The 19,985-nt window shown below is 34.9% G+C and overlaps 1 protein-coding gene across 1 annotated transcript; it reads right to left on the bottom strand.

The window, feature by feature from the left end:
- Nucleotides 1-4,653: 4,653 nt before the first annotated feature.
- On the bottom strand, nt 4,654-8,697 carry LOC116341773. Its single transcript, XM_031769056.1, has 2 exons — nt 7,982-8,697; nt 4,654-5,245 (listed from the first exon to the last, which is right to left on the bottom strand). The coding sequence occupies exons 1-2, from the start codon at nt 8,438-8,440 to the stop codon at nt 4,925-4,927; spliced, it is 780 nt and encodes a 259-aa protein (XP_031624916.1). The 5' UTR covers nt 8,441-8,697; the 3' UTR covers nt 4,654-4,924.
- Nucleotides 8,698-19,985: the final 11,288 nt, after the last annotated feature.

Below are 19,985 nucleotides of genomic sequence, written 5' to 3'. Positions count from 1 at the left end.
CAAAGCGGCTTCTGCAACATTCGATTTCGAATGCGTCATGCAGTTTCCATTATTTTTACCCAAAAAACCAAACAAACTGCCAGGCCAAACCAAAGAAACGAAAGAAAAAAAAACGCACAAATGTCGAAGAATATTGAAGAGGCACCGTCATAAAAATCTAGCCAACAGAGAGAAAATGACGTGTTATTTAGTAGTCATTTTGCGTGTATTTATTAGCTTTCTATCGATATATAGTCTTTGAAATGGGCGTTTCACGGATCATTTCACAAAATCGTGTATGTGCGAGCAATTATCTGCACCAATATTTACTTTAAAGTATTAAAATCATCATTGAACTTAAACAAAACGAATAAAAACAAATAAATATATATAGATGTTTACCTTTTTCTTTGAAGAGCCAATTAAATTTTTGCTTTTGCAAAACCTCAATTTCTCGATATCTCGAAAATGGTTCTTCGATGGAATTCACAGAAAAACGAAATGCGAAAAAAAAGCAAACATTTGATGGCGCTAATAATGAAATGCCAACGTTTATCGTTCGCCAACCGATCTCAATTACGATGGCTTTAAAGTAACGAAAATAAAAAATTATGTCATTAAACTAGACTGTTTGCACAGGCGACCGAGTATCATTTCATTAAGATATCGTAAAAACTTATTCTCTGTGTGCTAATATGCCGTATGCTGCAGCATTATTCATATGAATTTTCCTCAATGGCATGGTCATGGTCGATTCACAATCCATCGTACGCCTCTTTTATACTAAATCCACATAAAATTATCATGCATGTATTTTGCTTAAGTAAAATCGCTGTTATTGTCGCCGCGTCGTTTGTGGCGATACGACGAACTCATTAAAAAAATGTTTTGCTCCCAAAAAAAAAAATAATGCTAAACAAGACTTTCTTAAATAGACGGTTTTCTTTTTCGCTTGGTGACCACCATATTTTCACTTGCAGAACCCGTTTGTTGTTAGATTCGCGCGAGAATTTGCAAATACCGAAAACCATTGTGCGATCTGAATTTCTTTTATTTTCTCGACCATCCACATTGAATACAAATATTTTCCAAATGTCATCGGTTCGGATGGCGCACATTCGGCTACTGCACAAAAGATCAAAATAAACACATTAAACGAAGACACAAAAAATGTAATGTTTGACATGCTGATGGCAGTGGTCGCACTTTAATAGCCTCATAATCAACGTTCAAAATAGCCGGTGTGCATATGTAAAGAGTTTGTTAAATGCGTCAAAGTCTTTGTCAATGGTCATCGTAAAAAAATGCTCACAAAAAAATGTAGTTTAGAAATTTATTTTGTTTATTTCTTTTTCAAATGATTTCCGACTAGAAGAAATGTAAGACATGTTTTAGATTCTCTTTTTTTCCACTATGAAAAAAAGTAAAACATCAAGTGTTTTGGGTTGAGGGAGAACAAAAAATTCAAATTGAAATGACCAGCAATAAAAGTTTAAGCAAAAAAAGAAACAAAACACACACACAAGAGGTTAGTGTTTGTTCGTTATTTTTCTCTCTTATTTGTGCGTGATCTTTCGTAGATCCGAAACTTCACTTTTTCTCCCGTTCGAAGCGCAAAAATTTAGCAGCTAAAAAATTCGCCACAAGCAACATGTCAGTTGTTCATCTTTATTTTCGTAGAAATTCAAATATTGTACCGCATTTGAACGCAGCGGAATTTTCCAAGCTTTGTTAGAAGAGCTTTGGCGTCGATGCAAAGCTTTATGCGCAACTTACGAAGAAATAACGGAAACTTTGTACATAGATGATTTGAATTATGTGCGATCGGTGGCATTTTAGCTTGAAATTCTGTTATGACACCGAACAAAGGAAAAAAGCAACAGCAAAGTTGTTGTGTTACATTTTTCTATTTTAAATTGCGTTTTCTACAAATTATGACCCCAGACAGTTTGGGTTCCAAAAGGTCGGCGCTCTCTTTCTTGACGCACTTTGCAAACCAAGGGCCAGGGAAAGTAAAACGAACCGTCAAATTGTTGAGCGGAAAAGCGTTGTGTATATGCGAGTGTCTTGTGATAACCCAACATTTCATTATTATAAATTGAAACTAAATCGTGATTTTGTGACTTTTAACGTGTGTACTCTCGTGCAGTCGCTTGATCACTTATTTACGACGAAAACTTAATGCTTTTTAATATTTCACATTAAAATGATTCAAAAAAAAGTTTCACTTATTCGGCATTGCATGCTTACATTGGTTGGTTCGTAATCGTTTCCATATTTCTTAATCGAAATTGAGCAAAAAATGAATGGTTTATTGGCTTTTCACACACGATTTACGTTTTTCGCCCACAGTGATTACGTGCTTGTCATTGATATTGTACATGTGTGTGTGTGTTTAGAGTAAAATTTATCCGGTTTGTTATTGCTTATGCCGAAGAATGTTTTGATGTTGCGAGCGAAAAAAAAATGATCAACCACTTTTTCGGTTTAAAGATGATGAGACCGTAAACGCGCTGAGAAGGTTTTCGATTTTCATTTCATGTCTTCAATTAAAATGCTGCGCTCTCTTTGAGCACGTTTTCTTCCTTTTTTTCACATTATTTTTGAGCGGCGATAACTCATATGAGTGCCAAGTGAATTAATTCTGCTTTTAATGTATATATACACACACGAACAAAAAGAGAAAAAGCGACAACGACGACGGTGGCGGCTGTCTTTTAACAACGACCATCGACGGCGATATTTTTCATTCACCAAGTGAAATTATTTTCTTTTCGCATGGCTCAATCCGGCGAATAATTCTTACCTTTTTCTTTTTTTTTATTTAATTACTTTTTATGGCTTTTTTCTGTCCACCATTTTTGCATTGAGAGCTGAGCTGGTTGGTGTGCGCCGATTCGCAGCACGCTTGACTGCATGACACACTGATCGAATGTCGTTTCCAGAGCATAAAACAAGAGAATGCATATTATCGAAACGCGAAACGTTTCGTTTGCTATAATGGTAATTTCACATGTGTGTATATATACTTTAAATCGCGCGGCATAATTAAATGCTCTGCATGCGGTGAAGCTGCATTCCAGAATACCAAAAACAAAATAAGAGAGAGAAACAACAACTAAAGATGAAAAATAAGACAGCTTTCGTCTGTGCGTTTCGGTTGAATTGTGAAAATAAAAGAAAACCACCAAAAGCAATGCAGTATGACCATGACAGCGTATACATAAGCAAACAAAAGCACAAAACAACAGGCGAAGCAAGTCAAGTCCAAGTGCAAATTGGCCAATCGATTGGATTACATTACATACACCGTCTTATTGCGACCATGTGTGTGCATACGGACCGAATGTCATGTGAACGAGACTGAATTATTATTGAAAAAGAAATTCCGTTCGAAGTGAAATTGCAATTAAGCATGTGTGTATGTGTGTGTTTAATCAGTGTTCGTGCACATGGATGACAGAGTTTTTCGGTCTTGTCAATTTCAGTCGGCCGAGATGTCGATTGGCGATCGAATTTGCAAACAACCCGAACGAAAGAAAACACCATCGAAACCATCGCCGTTCTGTTTGACGCCGTTAGGCATCAATCATATGCAGAAAGAGGTTGTATACATCCGTGAAATACAAACGAACGAAATTACTCTAATCAATATATATTTTGCGTGCAGTTGCTTATATTTCTGTTCTTTGCATCGTCATCTCTGGTGAGGACTAACGAATGTATACGAAATCTCAGCATCGTCGTTGTCATGATAAATCTACTGACTTCTGGTATACAAGCAAAAAAGAAGAACATGATCGTGGGTGCGTGCAACATAACAATTTCTCTTTTTCAACATACGGCCAAAAATACTCCGCGAAAAAAAAAAACTATTCCATAATCCCCTTGCGGCAACACATGCTGGTTCTTAAGAATGCAGCAGGAATCCAAACGAGAAATGAAAAAGAAATTAATATGTTTTTTTTTGGTTGCTGGAAATTTCAATATAAAAAACCACATTGAATGTTACGTATCGCATTGTGACTGTGTGTGTGTGTGTTAAGTGTGTGTATGTCTTTGTTGTGAATGTTTTTGATTCAATTGAAATCCTATCTTCTTAAGCAATTTATTCACAAAATTTTTTTTGCTCTAAATAAATATAACGTCAATTACACAAAATAAATAAATTTGAAACAATTTTTGTTGTCGATTTCTTTTCAATATAAATTAAGGCTCTTAATACAAAAACAAAAAAAAAACAACTTCAGAGAAAATAAACAAATTATATGAATTTTGGTATTTATGGAAATGCTTAGCTACACAACAATCAATTATCATTCATTTCGTCTACCGATATAATGCTAATCGTCATATCGTTTGCATTCTTATCCTGCCATGATTAAATTAACTACTTTAATGTTATAATTGCTTATTAATTTGCAGCATATTTTCAGTGGATATTTTTTGTGTGCATTTGCTTATGTTTCTGTTCTGTCCGTCATCATCTCTGATGAGGGGAGCGGTGATGGTGTGTGATTTACATTTCGATCGTTTTTAATTCAATTCATCGATCGAAAAAAAAAACATCACTTAAAATAAAACAAACAAACAAAAAAACATAAAATAATATTGTCGTTCACTCTTTTTCTCTCGAATTTTTCAAAAAAAAAAAAAAATCAAAAATGAAAAATAAATCAATTTTAATTAAATGAAATGAAAAACGTATCGAATTATATCTCAAAGAGAAAAAGAGCAACGAACACTAGCAAAACTCATAAAATATGACGAAAATGTGCTACAAATTGTTGCAATCGAATTGTCAAATGTTTGTTGTTGTTCATTATTGATCAAAGCATATATATCAACACTTAAATCTTCACAAATTTTTGTTGTCATTTTCATTTGGTATAGCTATGTACTATGTGTGTGTATGTGTTTTTCTTCGAAATGGAATAGTTTTGTTTTAGTTCTTTGGTGCATGAGCATTGTAGGCTAGATCAAAGTCACGTTTTCCCCATCCGGCACCGCCGCCATGTCCGGCGACAACAACTTCGTGCGATGATTCATGATGACCGCCACTTTGTGATACCAATTTTTTGATACCGATAATTGATGCCAAGACCAACGCCAATTTTGACACGATCAACGCTTTGCCAGCCAATAGGGCGAGAGCACCATATGCCAATGGAATGAATGTACCGGCCAACAACAGAGGAATCATAATCCATGCACCCTTCTTCTTACCACCGCTACCACGTCCTTCGACTTCAGTTGGAAATTTGACCTATGCACCAACAACAACAAAAAAAATACATATAAATAACAACAAAATCGGTCAATTCAGGTAACGTTTCTTTTGCAATTGGATTGCTGACAGAAAAACGAAATAACATAATTTAAGTAATTTGTGCATGATAGACAGAGAGACACCGATAACGAACAGAAGAAGAAAAAATACACCGCTCATGTGCCATAATTTTGCCGTGCCGAGGAAGTTGATAATTGATGTGATTGTGAGAAAAGATAAAGAAAGTTGTGAATAAATAATATCTGTTTATGGAATATTAAACACGAAACGAGTTTCCTGCATTATGGAATGACAATCTTGAATCGCGCTACATCTTTTTGATATCAAGTCAGACATATAGGTACCCCGAAATAAAAAATATTCATTCATTTCTATTGCTTTTTATTTGGATTCGATTTTCGATTAGTGGCTCTTGCATTCTCGCCGCACTCGAGGAAATCACAACAATTGGCATGCATACCATCGACATTTCCAAAAAACAACAACAACGAAATAACAACAGATGAAGAAGAAAAAACATGCTGTTCAAAGACACAGCATAAAAAGTCGTTTTCACGTAATTGTGCGAAAGGTTTATTTTGGTGCGCATATATGAGAACCGAACGAACAGAAAAGAAAAAAAAAACAATCGCAATTTTATGAACATCAACCGTCATTATTTTGTTTTTCCCTTCAGATGGTAAACGATTCTTTTTGACCAAGTTTCACTCATGCTGCAAGCACATCGTTTTGTCATATTATTATGCGTCTATTTAAAGTAAATACTAAAAAAAAATTGCCTTTACTTTTTCCATCTGTTTATTTTTTTTGTGCTTCGCTCTTTCGCCCATTCTCTGTGGTTCTCGTTCTCGCTCTTTCAAGCAAAACATAATGTTTTTTTATTGACATTAATTTTATTTAAATTCATGAAAATTGTCGGTGCGTGGCTGTTTTTCACACGATCGGCAAGAGAGTCAGAGATTCTTGAATGTGTATCGCGTTTAATGTCATTATATTTTGAATTCCGGCCTACTTGAGATGCAATAAGAAAGATAAAAAAACCGACAACGAAGAAGAAAAATCAAAATTGGCACGTCTAATTATGCGGATTATTTATTATTTGCCTTAAGCAGAGAGAATTAATTCGCGAATTGCTGAGAAAAACACACATTTTTGTTTGTCTGTGTATTCGCCGTATGTTTGTTTTTATTTAATTAACATGAGTTGCAGAAACGGTGTGCTAATTGATCAATATTGACTTTACGATCACCAAATAATTGGCATATTACAAACATTTGGTTCAGTTAACACTTTTCAATCTCTCTTTCTCCCTCCCTCCTCTCTCTGTCGATGTATAGTGTGCCGAAAAAAAGAGATAAAGAACTTTCCCCCCCGTAGTTCATCTCAATTTGGTATCTCACTGTGTACATAATACACATTGTTAATGCAAACAAATCGATGATATGATTGAAATACGAAAACGATTTACTCCGCATGCGATATGAAAGACAGATATGTTAAAACACAAGATGAAAGCCATTGTTGCAATGACAAGCAAGAAAGAAAAAAATAAATTGTAACACAGCAAGAAGAAACATGGACGATTACGCGAAAGAAAAACGAACAATGCGATTCGAACGTTTAATTAACAATTTTGGTTGTTGTATCGCTGGCGAATTTCATTTCTTTTATTTATTTTTGTCGATTTCATTTCACTTTTTAAACCATGACATTTGTTAATAACAAAAATGCGTTAACTGATTTTATCATTCCGATTGTTATCTAAATTTTGTTCAACACATCATTTTGTGACATGAATTTTCGAGTTTATTTGTGGTTAGCATTTCTGTTACGTGCCATTTTTGTGTTTAACTATTTTTCGAATTAATACATGGTGATATTCAATCTACATTTTTGTTATTGGTTCAATTTAAAGGAGTGGCCAAATGTTTAAGAGTTTAAACAGTGCAGCAATAGATAATAAGTCAGAGAATTCGGAGCGTTTGTGTAAATAAACACGAAAATAATTTACCTCCAAAATCCTCATCCATACATGGAATGGAGATTTGAATTTTTTTATAGCGTGTAACATTTTCATCACGCAATTAAATCCTATAATTCTAAAACGCTCTATACGTCTTTATTTATGGTTCAGTCTTATCATTTTGAATGCTTTGACTATTGCACAAAGATTGTTCATAAAAAAACCAATTCTGAAGTTTCCTTTTTTTTTAAAAAATCACACGAGCTTTTTGACTTCGGCCGAATCACTTATAAAGCGTGTATTTTTTTTGTCGATAAATAAAATAAGATTTGTTTAGTTCGTTTGCAGCACATATATTAATTAAAATTGAAACTTAAAATGGAACTTATTATTTAGCGTTTAGGTTGTTCGTTTCATTTAAGTTTAAATAATATTAAGTATTGGTGGTTGATTGAAAATTGCACATCGTTACGTTCTTTTCTGGTTTGTTTAGTAAACATTAGTTGCTTTTATTGGGTATTATATTGGGTTGAGTATCGAGTAAGCATCGGAAGTGAATGATATTTATTTATAGTAGTGTGGATTTCAGTTCGTTTCTGTTGGTTTACAGTTTTTTTTTGGGTGGATTTGCGATATTCTTAGTCGAATAGTAATAGTGAGTCAAGAATGAAGTGGGGCATCGCATTTTTGTACAGGTATCGGCAAAATTTGATTACTTGTTTTGTGAAGTGCTTGAGACTCTTACTTACTTGCATGGTATGGCTGCGCAGAAGTTTGTTTATTCGTTTCCAAATTTTGGACGATAAGTAATCTTCGCTTTCGCCGATGGAACGTGGCAACGATTTAATTATGGTATTTTCACTGAATTCGGCATCAGTTTCATCGAATCGATTTAATTCCGATGCACTGTTATCCTTAACAAAACGAATTCCATTACCGAAATCAATATCACCTTTAGCAACCGCATTTAAGCTCGACAATAGTTTTAATTTTAGGAATACGGATATATCGCTGCTGGTGTAGTTCTTGTATTTATGATAAATCGAACTGATATCCATCCAATTCAAAAATGATTCGTCATTTTTGTCATTGTTACCGATGTCTTTGTCACTGAGTTGATCGCTGTGCAGCGAATTGAAATTGGAGGCCGTATTCCGACACAACACTGTGCTGGCAATCGCACACAATACAATCAATTGCTTCAGCATTTTGTTTAATCGTTTTTGTTTTGTTCTTTTTGTATGGATTTTGTTTTAAGAATTGGTTTTTTTTGTCTGTGTTGAGGCAAATTTTATCCAATTTTCAATCAATTGAAAATTAATAAAATTCGATGGTGAATTGGGTTCTTGTTTTTTGTGGTTTTTGGTTTGGAGATAACACAATAGATGAAGAAGTTTATCTGGAGGTGTTAAAACTCGGTTGCTGTTTTTGGAGACTAACGAAACTAAACTGTGCAATTTGTTTTGAGCACTTGGCTATTTTATACTTGATACAGTCACTGAATTGGATACAATGATTATTGCATTTTTTGTTTTTTCGTGATGCTACGCTGCTTCATTCATCATTTTTCGCGCTCTGCCATGGCAAATGAGCGAGCAAGCGAACGCGTGTGCATCAAATGCTCTTGATGTTTATGTAAATATTCTAAATCAAATTGAGAAAAATATTGCTTACTGCGAGATGCAAGAGATGCGCACAGAAGAGAATCGACACACAAACCGATATGCTCAACGTAAACGCAAACAAAACGAAAAAAAAAACCAATACACAAACACAGATTGAAAAGAACAAACCAAAACACGATAAAAAAACAACCATATTTTTGTTTGGTTTTTTTGTATTTTGCTTTTGCGCTCTTCGATCGAAGAGATTCATTCGGTTGCATGATCACATTATGATGATGTTGATTGTCTTGAGCCATGAGATATGAGCATAGCGCATGCTTTTCAACACCAACAGCAAGCTACATGGATCTCAATGTATTTTGCCCAATTTTCGCTACTGCTTGAAATTAGACGAGCACACGCTCGCTTGGAAGCGCGAGAGCATCCAATAAACGATGCTAACGAATGCAATTTATCAATGTTGCATGCAATCCAAAACGATGCGCCACAATGATTTTCCATGTCTTTGCGAACATTTTACACAGACTATGGAAAAAAAGAAAAACTCCACTTTTTTTGTAGGTTTTCTTCACACTTGGCGAGAGATCCGAAGCACAGTAACACACTCTTCAACAAATTATAGTGAGTTAAATATCGGCTAATAAGCACAAAGAATTCATCGATAAAGGAGCGAACGAGTGAGCGAGAGAGATAGAGAGAAATAAAGGTAGATGAAGATAGAAAGCACACAAAATCAGAAAAAACAGAAAATAAAAACACAAATTCTGTTCAATTAGCTATGTGCATTTTCAATTGTGGTGAGTAGCACAACGCCGAAGTATGGCTTACCGAGGGAAACATTTGTGGATGTATGGAATTTTTCAATTGAATCAGACCAAATCAAATTACATTCGCATCACTTGTAGGATAATATCGAATGATAATGGTGATGTTGCAGCGTAAACATTCATTTCACCATTAACAAGCATGAAACATTTTTCATGTTCATAGACACAAACATTTACAACGCCAGTGATAGAAAGTGTGCGCTATTATCACATAACATTTTTCACCACCGAAACATTTGCATTTTATCCCCATGAAAACTAATCACGGCTTTAGTTTGTTATGATGAATATTAAATATATAATAAATCGATGGATTTAGAATTCAAACGCAAAATTCACTTAATAACTATATTATGTGTTACCGAAAATTCCATGGAATGCTTGAAAAAAGTTTGAATTTCATTTCACATCGTTTTTTCTTCGGCGCATTAAATATGCACATCACATCGACTGCAATTAGTCATAAACAATCGCAACGCGAATACTCGAAATTAGAAGAACTTGTTGCATCAGTTAAAATTTCAGTGCGTATCACATGCACATACAGAGACATGAATTGTTTGTGATTGAACGACGTGCTTGGAATGAGTAAATCATGTGATTTCTATCGATATAAACACAGTAAAGAGTGAAATATATTTTCTCAAGTTCGTTTTTTTTCTACCGTTTTTTTTTTTGGTGAAATTTATATAGAAAAAACCCAAAGCAGCAATAAAGTAGAAATGAATTAACGTCAATAGCAAATGAAAGCCTTGACGTGTGATTATAGAATGCCGAATGGTACTTTCAAAATGCACAATCCGCGAAATAATTTACGCGGCACAAAACCTATATCTCTCGCTTTCGAGGAAATAAAAACAATAGAAATTCAGTTTGGCAACTTTAGTGACGAAGCAAAGAAAAAGAAGAAGAAATCGCGACCCATAGTACGACTTGGTTTTTGTCTCGAAAGTTTGTTGGTCTTCTTATTTAAAACAAAACAAAAAAAAACACTATTGCCGGCTTAGAATATGGGCACACTTGCATGGTGGCTTTTTCTTTGCTCTATTTGTGGAGAACGCCGAACGACTCGTTGTTCATCGAAAACAAACAACACCAAATCGCACACGCTGACGATGAAATAGAGCATACAAAACAATACACATAACGCTCAAGTTGAAAAAAGTGAGATAGAGAGAAAGAGGGAGAGAAAACACTCGCACAGAATCCAAATCAAAACAAATATATAAATATGTTTTATTTAATTGACTGTTAGAGAGTTGTTTAGTCATCGCATTTGCTTAGTTCCGTTTAAATGGAATTTGTTTGTTCTGCATCGTCTGCATATTGCAATTCCTGATATAGATGCTCTCGACCACAGTCTGATCGGCTCTTCTTCTGTTCATATATCTCAATGTCCAGCAAACAACTGTATCGCTCTTGCAAATGAAAAAAAAAGCCAAAAAAGTGCATTAACCGCAGACATGAAATCGTTTTACGTTTTCGATTGCCCAGCATGGAAAAACGGAATTGAATTAAATTTCAAAGTATTTACAAGTGAGCGATCTTCTCGGTTTTTTCTCGGCGATGCATATTTGCATTGCAGAAACGAATGGACGGACGGACAACGGAGAAAAACAAACTGTGTGAAGTAACTGCATATTGCATTCGTTGTTAATTCAAGTGAACTAGACTACCGATTTTCTATGAATGGTGATCGGAAAATTGGAGATCATGCTTCAATTATCAATTATAGAATTGACGCGATTTATCATTGATCATTTCGTTCAGTAGCACACATACGAGTGGAATTGAAGAAAATGGCGATACGTTGAACATGTTGTTGTTACAACATGACGTACACCGAAATATAAACGTTCATTAAAGTGAAATTTATGGCATCAAAATGTGGCAGTGTGCAATGGACAAAACGGTTAGCCGGGCACGAGCTAATGATAAAATGATGGAAGTATTACGAACAAATGATATCATTAGATCAAACAAAGGCCACCATCTAATAGACGATCCATTGTCGAAAATTATACATTTTTTGTCGGTCTCTCTTTCTTCTGTTTGATGTTCATCATTTCTTTATCGTGTGTCCAATATGCTTGAAATTCCATTATTTTTTTCCACCTCAATGAGTTTCCATTGTCCAGATGACGACGATCACAACGTATCAATTGAATGCCGTTGATAGGGCTAATTTAAAACGATCAACGCCAACAATAAAAGCGATTATTGAAATGAATCGAAAAGAATACTCAATCTATTCGAATGAATACCTGTACGTTTTAGGTTGCTGTTTGATCATATCATGCAATTTAATAACATTTCATTTTCAATGGTGGCCAGTGACGAATCTTACCATTTACCGGATCTCTATGCGATTCATGGCGCACAGAGACTCTTTTCAATTCGATAAAGATAGTCATTCGACAGTTTTCTCTCTCTCTCTTCTCTGTACTGATTTTATATATATTCGAAAACGTAACAACCACATCATTTTACTTGTGAATTTACATTAATTCAATTTTTTTTTCTTAGAGAGAGAGAATGAAAAGAAATAAAAAAGACAACCATGCGCGCAGCAAATAACAGTATTTTCGACGTCCGGTTCGCACGGCAATGATATCGTCAATATGTGTAGTTTGTACTGTCCTATACGTTCATTTCAATTTCAAGTGAAAGTGAAGTTTCTTTCTTATTTTGCCGATTTTATACATTTGCACACTGCCAATGTCAACCAATCACATAACTTTTTCTTATGAATTGAATTGATAAGCCGACCGGCTTCTTGCGCGCGAGAGAGTGAGCGAACGCATTCGAAATTCATTTTTAAAGTGCGAATTTTTAATGTGCGAACATTGCAATTATCATTTGAGGAGAATTGAATGTGTATTTTCTTTCGCTTAAAATACACTTTCGACGAGAGACTAGTTGCAATATGAAGAAAAATTGCACTTTAGCAAATGCTCTATCGGTTTTATTTTTTCATTGTTGACTTGAGGGGCGCTTTTTTCCACATAAGCGATTCGCTTTTGTTTTATAAATTGGCTTCAAATTAATGTCAAACTTGTTAACTTCTTTTCAACTAAAACGAAATATGCAAATGGTTTAATGTGCGTCTGTGCATATGCGAGTTGAAAAGTGTTTTTCTCTGTCAATAAAATAGAAACTGATTCGTTCAGGTTCATGTTCAAGGTAAAAATATGTGTGCTTCAGTTATGTGGTGGCGTTTGAGAAAAAAATGAATGACAGCACTTTACACATTAAAAATAGTGGCCGAAGATAGAGAGAAAGAAAGATGTCTTAAAGGGTCCAATAACTGATGGTAACCGTTGTAAATAGCGTTAAATGGCCAATTAATTCTAAACAGCAAACTGAAACATTTATTAAGCGGAACGGAAATGCGTAAATGCTTTTCGCATAACGGTAGCCGCGCATCCAAACTGCTTATTATGGCAAATGAATAATTGTAGATGAGAAGTGTATATAATATAGAAAGTGCAATAATGTTCGATAATTTGTTCGAAATATTGTGCGCTCGCATCGCATTTTCAACGAGAAAAAATTCTTCGTGCCAAGAATCGTGTGAAGATCACGAGATTTGAACACACGATTCAAGTATGGATCCATCATGATTAACAACGTCATATATTTTTCTCGTCGGTCATTGTGACGCCATTTATTCTTGTTTTCATACATTATCTTTCAATTTTATAGCTGAACAAAAAAAAATGTGAATTATGGAACAATTCCACGATTTGTCAAGCCGCCTCTTACCTGGAACCAAAACAAAAATATATTAGAAAAAGTGTTAAGTTCACGTAAGCCTAACCTAGTTATAGAATAAAGTTTGGTTATTGGGTCACACGTACAAACAATTGGGCAGATGCGCACGCGCGAACTGATTCGATATCACTTGATTTCAACCGAAAAAAAACGTGACTCCATTTCGCATTCATTTCCAAAGTTTTATATTCATTCGTCGCGCGCACACATTTTGTATCTCACAAAATATGATTATGTAGTATGATGCAACCCATACGACATTTGAAGAAGATCGTGTGTGATTCGAATGAATGAAAACACATTGTTTCTTTCTATTTGGAATTTACATTCATGGAATTTAACAACAACAACGAAAAACAAAACAAGAAGAAACAAGTTGCAAACAATTTTATCTATTCGGTACGATTCTTTTTAACGCCAGATTCTTGGCCCAATTCCAAAGAATGAACGCGCTTTTTTGACATACAAATCGTTTTGTAATTCAATTTGTTTTTCCATTGAATTGCAACGTATTGTTTGTTTCAAATGAAAAGATTGCGAAAATATTTAATTACCGCACATTTTATTGTATGCTTTTCTTTTATGTAAGAGAGACGAAAAAAATTCAATTCCAACCTGTGTAAGTGATCGTATTTATGAGAAATTCTTCTTTCTGCGATACTGAAGCAAAAAAAAAACCATTATTATTTTCAATCATCAAATCGCCAAAAAAACTTAATTTATCAAACATGTTCAAACACGACTCACACTTGGATGGGTTTTTATGTGTACCTCGGGCGCCTCATTCCAGTTTTGCATACATTTTCCCGTGTCGATTCGTGGCCCAAAAGGCCATGAAAACTAAATTTCACCGAAAAATGTTTCCACCGCATTAAATTGAATTGATGCGAGAAAAATCAGTTGGATAGACAACATCACGTTTTTTTGTGGTTTTTTTTTTGCACATTTTTCCAAACGCAGCTTTAACTCGTTTCAAAATTGGCATTTTAGTGATTTTTGCGCATATCTCAGCGCCAAAGAATCAATTTGTTTCACATATAACATGAATTTGTTGGCCGGTGAGAAAACCGAAATGGGGAAAAATTGTTAACATGAAAAATTTAATTAGATCGGTTTTTTTTGTATGCGAATTTCTATTCAATTGTCTATGTCAAGGTCAGATTGGTATTGTGGAATGCGGATAGTCCAAAAATGGCGAAATAAATGAGATCACATCAAAAAGAATCAAAGCCAATTCAAATTGAATATATGGAAATTGATTGTGAATGAAGCAATTTAAGTTGTGTGCTTTTCTTTTATTTCACTTTTTCTAGATGAACGTTTGCTTCGTGCAGAGCATGACTCTTTTTCTGTAAATGGAAGCGAAAAAAGGAGAGAGAGAATTGTATGCAGTGTGTTTAGCCGCAAATGAATTTGATCTCAATTTCAGCCGTCGCCGTGTTATACTTACCTGATATACCTGATAAATCATTTATGGCGTACAATTTCTCTCTCATTATCATTCTTATACGCCGAATGGCAGTCTTTGTATAACACAGCGTATATGTATGTGTTATTATTGCTTTTCTTTATCAGCGCCATAGCCTGAGAAACAAGCAAAAACGACGAGTAAGCGTTCGCAATTGCACCGAATATACAACACATGTACGATGAATACCGTTACAGCAATTTGTATGAAAATCGAAACCAAAAAATGACAGAAGAATTGGATACCAAAAAAAGAGCACAAAATACACTCGACAGCGGTTCACTTTTTAAAAAGAAATCAAATTGGTAACCACCTTGACCACCAATTCATTCAGTGCATAAACAACGGTTGAATTAAACGAAGCCAAACGATAACATGAACCGCAAAAACTGCCAAGCACACTTATTTCATCCAGTTTTTATTCATGTTGAATTCGAGTGGGTATAGAGCATACAAGGGAGACTTGCTTGGTTCCTGATTCTCTTCGTCACTTATTTCCATAGATCCGAACTTATTTTGCAAGCAACATGAATATGAATAAGAATAAAAATACCGAAAACAATTGAAATTTTAAAACGCTGAAAAGAAAGCCGCAACTACGTTAAGAGAGAAGAAAAAAAAATACGAGCGGTAATAACAAAAATACAACGTCCAGGCGTTACATATACACACGAAAAAAACTCGAATCTAAAGCGAAAACGAGCAAAACAAAGCATGCGAAAAGAGTAAAAATTGAAAATGACTTGGCTGAATAGTGTTGGCTCTGTATGCCCAAATAAATCGTATGGCAACAGCAAATCTGAACGATGACGACGAGATATGGTGATCTGAGTGAATTGTGATCTGAGTGCACATTGTAATATATAAATTGATATACGATTCTGACCATCGATTGGCCCATTATTCAGTTTACTTTGTTTTTGGCTTGATTTCGTTTCACAAGAAATTCGTATTTGTTGTGTGATCACTTTACATGTGCGCCGTTCATTTGTTTCTGTTTTTCTTCTTCTTCGGTGTGTTTTTTTCTCTTCATTTCGTTCATCTTATAAGATCACGTCGTCATTTGTGCTCAACAAAGCAATGCAGAATGCTAACGATATGCTACTCCGGCTTATGGTTTATTTGTATCCATTGGCCAGGAACAGAGAAATGTACATTTTACATGCACTACATTCGTATGCGCACACACACATATCAAATCTTGTATTGCTTTCTCTTTATAATCGATGCCATTTTATTATTGTTTATTGTAATTCTTATTTTATCAACTCGAGTTTTTCATTTCACAATTTATTCAGTTTGGCGATGCTTTTTTTTATTTGATTACTTGTTGTTTTTATATTGTTGAATTGAAACTGTTCAATGATTTTGAGTTTAAAAGAAAAGTGATGGTCACCACGGTTGCTGCGTCAGTCTGGTGGAAAAACTCGAAATCGCATTGATAATCTATTAGGCCTCTGAAAAAGTTGAAGTGTAATCGTCTATCTTTCGACCGTTTTTACCTGTGCCGCTTTTCGACGCGATTGAAATCATTATGGCTGTTACAGTTGTATAAATCCGTTGCTTTGAAAGTTGTATTTTTGCATCGTCTTAATTTTATTACCAGCAAGAAGAAGAAAAAAAAAACACATAAAGATCATCCAGAATGAATTGAATCAGATTTGCTTTTCATCATTTTATTTGGCTGAAGTTCACAACATCTGGTAATTATTTTATTATATGGGCATGTCTATGGAGATGAAAACAAGAGGTTGCGCTGCGTATTTGAAAATACAGCCCATGAATACTAATAATAATATAATGAAAGGTAAAAGAATAAAAAGGAATTTTTTTTTTCATCTTCTTTGTTGGCTTATTTTGGAAAGGCTTTGAATTCATTTCGTTCATATAAATTGAAGCGAGAGAGGGAGAGAGGGGGGAAAGAGAATAAAATGCGCGCAAATCGATATGTGTATAGACATTTTTCGCAGCCTTAGATTATTCATTGCAATGAGTTATGCGGTCAGTCAGTTGGCTAGAAGTTGGTAATGAAAATTTGTTCGAATTGACCGCAATGCGAGCGAATTTAATGGAAAGTTGTGTTGTGGCGACTTTAATTGAACGTTTGCATACATGCTGAGTAAGTGCTGTATATCGTGATATTGTACGCTCACACCATATAAAGGTAATAAACATGGCTCGAGTCTAGTACAGATGTTTGTTGTCCGCGCAGATTTGAAAGAATCCCGGCATAGTTGTGATGCTCTTACTTAACAAACACACGTCAATGAAACAATTCACATGAAAGTGTCAATGTCTCGGCTACGGAACAGGCAAGAAGACAGATGAGAGGGAGAGAGAGAGATCAATCGCGGTTTCAGTGCGCAATATAATTTTTGCAACCGCTATACACAGCATTAATTTAATTTCTTTTATTCTCAAAATGTGTACGCTTCATAAGACACAATGGCCATAAATTATTTATAGAAATTCTCTCGTTCAAATCAAAATGATCAGACAATGAATCGGATCGATGGCACGTACCAAAGCAACAAACATAACAAGCACAATTTGATGATGTCGATGTAAAAAAAAAAGTGTAACAAATGTAATTGCCCGTCAATATTGAACCGCACGGACGAGCGTGCGCGCGCACTCTCTCGCACTATGATCTTTTCCATTTTGATGGGCTTCTTTTCACTGCTACTGCCATCGCTGCTGCTGTTGCTGCTGCTGTGTGACTGCTAACATTTTCCATTGTCAAACTTCTAATAATAAATTGACAATTATTATTTATTATTCGTCGGTGTTTCTTTGTATATTCAGAAAACGATTTTTATTTGGTGAAAATGAATTGTGCAGCCCGACACACACGATGCCATGCAGAAGCGAACGCTAAAAATGATCGGTCAAAAAAACAGACCTGGTAACCGCATTATTAGACAACAATGGATCTAGCAAAATATACGATCATTTGTGCGGTTAGACCACCACATCCAGTAGAGGAAAATACATCGTCAATGCAACGCTCACATCAGTGATATTTCTAATTAATGTGATTGTTTCAATCGGCCGAGTGGAAAATACCAAATAACATTCATTCTCATTTTAACGGCAAATGGAAAACTGAACAATCACGTCAAATGTAATTAAAGTGAAAAAGGTGCTATATGCCTAATGAACTATGCCAATGCTAATAAAAAATAATCAAAATAAACAACAACCAATTTCCATAGGAGAGTAATGACAAATCAATGACGAAACGTATGGGAATTCTGTTGTTTATAACCATTGACCGTTGCGTTGCGTTGCGTTGCGTTGTGTTCAATTAAAATAGTCTCTATTTACAATTCTACACTTTACACACGAAATGCCAACCGCTGATTTTCTCAATTGTTTGATGGGCGTCAATGGTCAAAACTAAGATAATTCATTTTGCATTAAGTACTTTATTCGAAGTGGGAAAGTTCACCATTAAATTTGGAATTTTATTTTCTTTCAATTCGTTGGGAAAATAACAAATCAAAAACGTCATGAACCGCAGATAGATTATAATCCGTGTGAAAAATGCCGAATAAAAGAGAGAAAGAGAACGAGCGATATGAATAAGAATAAGAAGTGAATTTGGCACGCAAAAGAACAAAATGAAAGCACTGCTCGAGTGCATCTCTGGATGGCATAGCAGTGGATGGATGGCGGTACTTTTCACTCGCATTTATTCGCACACCAAAAAATGAACAATGAAATGTATGCTATTGCCACTTATAATATAGGTAAGCATTTGCAAGGTTGCAATGTAAGTCGGTGTGTCGCCAACAATGCGTATCACACAGCGTATCTGTTTCAAGTCATCACCCAATGTCTCTCATTTCCCACATTACAGTAACCGTTATTGTTGATGTTGCTGGTTTGGTTTTTATTCAGTTTCTTTTATTATTTTCATTTTGTGTTGTGCAAATACAAATGTATATCAAACGTAAAACCGTCTACACATAAAACTGTGTGTAAAAAAAAGAACGAAAGAGGGAAATTAACATAAATTGAAGTTGAATGTATGTTTTAAAAAAAAATGATTTTAATAGTATCAACATATACAATGTCCGGTTATAACGCGTTGCGGGGTATTGGGTGCTTTGCTTTTCTTCAGAATGGTTTTGTTTTTCTCTCTTTTTCTCACTTCTTTGACATTTAAAAGAGCAAAATAAACAATATTTTATTTATTTCGATCATGTAAATGATGGCTTAAGGTGATGATATAGACATTAACGCAAAATGTCAATGAAGAAGATACTCTTCTTATCGGGTTGGTGAATCAAGTTTAATGGTGGGGAAACCGTTTACGTTCAATGACCCATGCCTTTCCCTAGCCTACTCGATTTATAACCAATGAACTCAATAGAAATAAGCCGCTTTTGGCAGTCTCCGTACACCATTGACATTAAATAACAATCTTAATAGGCAAAATTCATAATTAATCAAAGAGAACTTAAGAGAATCTCTTTTTTTTCCGATTGAATTAAAAATTCACTCATAAAACTGTATTGCATGTGAAAAGTATGTGGCATGAGACAGAAGAATATTTACAATGAGAAAAAAAGTAATGGTGTAGTAGTGAAAAGTAAAAAAGAGATGTAAGAATCCGAAGAATCCAGTGGTTCATGGTTAACTGAGTCGAGCCGAGTCAAGTTGAGTTGAGCCAAGTGAATTGGCTGGCAGGTGAGAGAGCGAGACTGATGCGCTTCAGTAAGGTAGATAGTGTGTGAGTGTTTCGTATGCTGATATTCGTCAACGTTGTCGTTGTTGTTGTGGTTGCTGTAGAACGATTGCCGTAGTTGTGCGTGTGTGTACACAGAGTCGCGCACTTGAATTTGAATTTAGTGGGGCAAAGTCGCAGAAGCATTGGATCAAGTATCCATGTATAAATATGGTTGTACATTCTACAAATCGTATCATATCATCCTTCCTAGTTGATTCAACATCACAGTTCGATTTTCATTGATTCGTATTTTGGTTTTCCATCCGAAATTTTTTTTTTTTGGTTTTTTTCATTATTATTAGTTTGTTGTCACAAACGAAAATT

Source organism: Contarinia nasturtii, unplaced genomic scaffold, assembly GCF_009176525.2.
Source record: "Contarinia nasturtii isolate CC-2019 unplaced genomic scaffold, AAFC_CNas_1.1 Cnas_scaffold_745, whole genome shotgun sequence".
Classification (NCBI taxonomy): Eukaryota; Metazoa; Arthropoda; class Insecta; order Diptera; family Cecidomyiidae; genus Contarinia; species Contarinia nasturtii.
This window is presented reverse-complemented; position numbering and strand designations above follow the sequence as displayed.

Coding starts and splice junctions, on each gene's coding strand:
- LOC116341773 (XM_031769056.1), bottom strand. CDS start 8,440: ATGCTGAAGCAATTGATTGTATTGTGTGCGATTGCCAGCACAGTGTTG. Junction 5,246..7,981: donor TGCGCAGCCATACCATGCAA/GTAAGTAAGAGT, acceptor GTTGGTGCATAG/GTCAAATTTCCAACTGAAGT.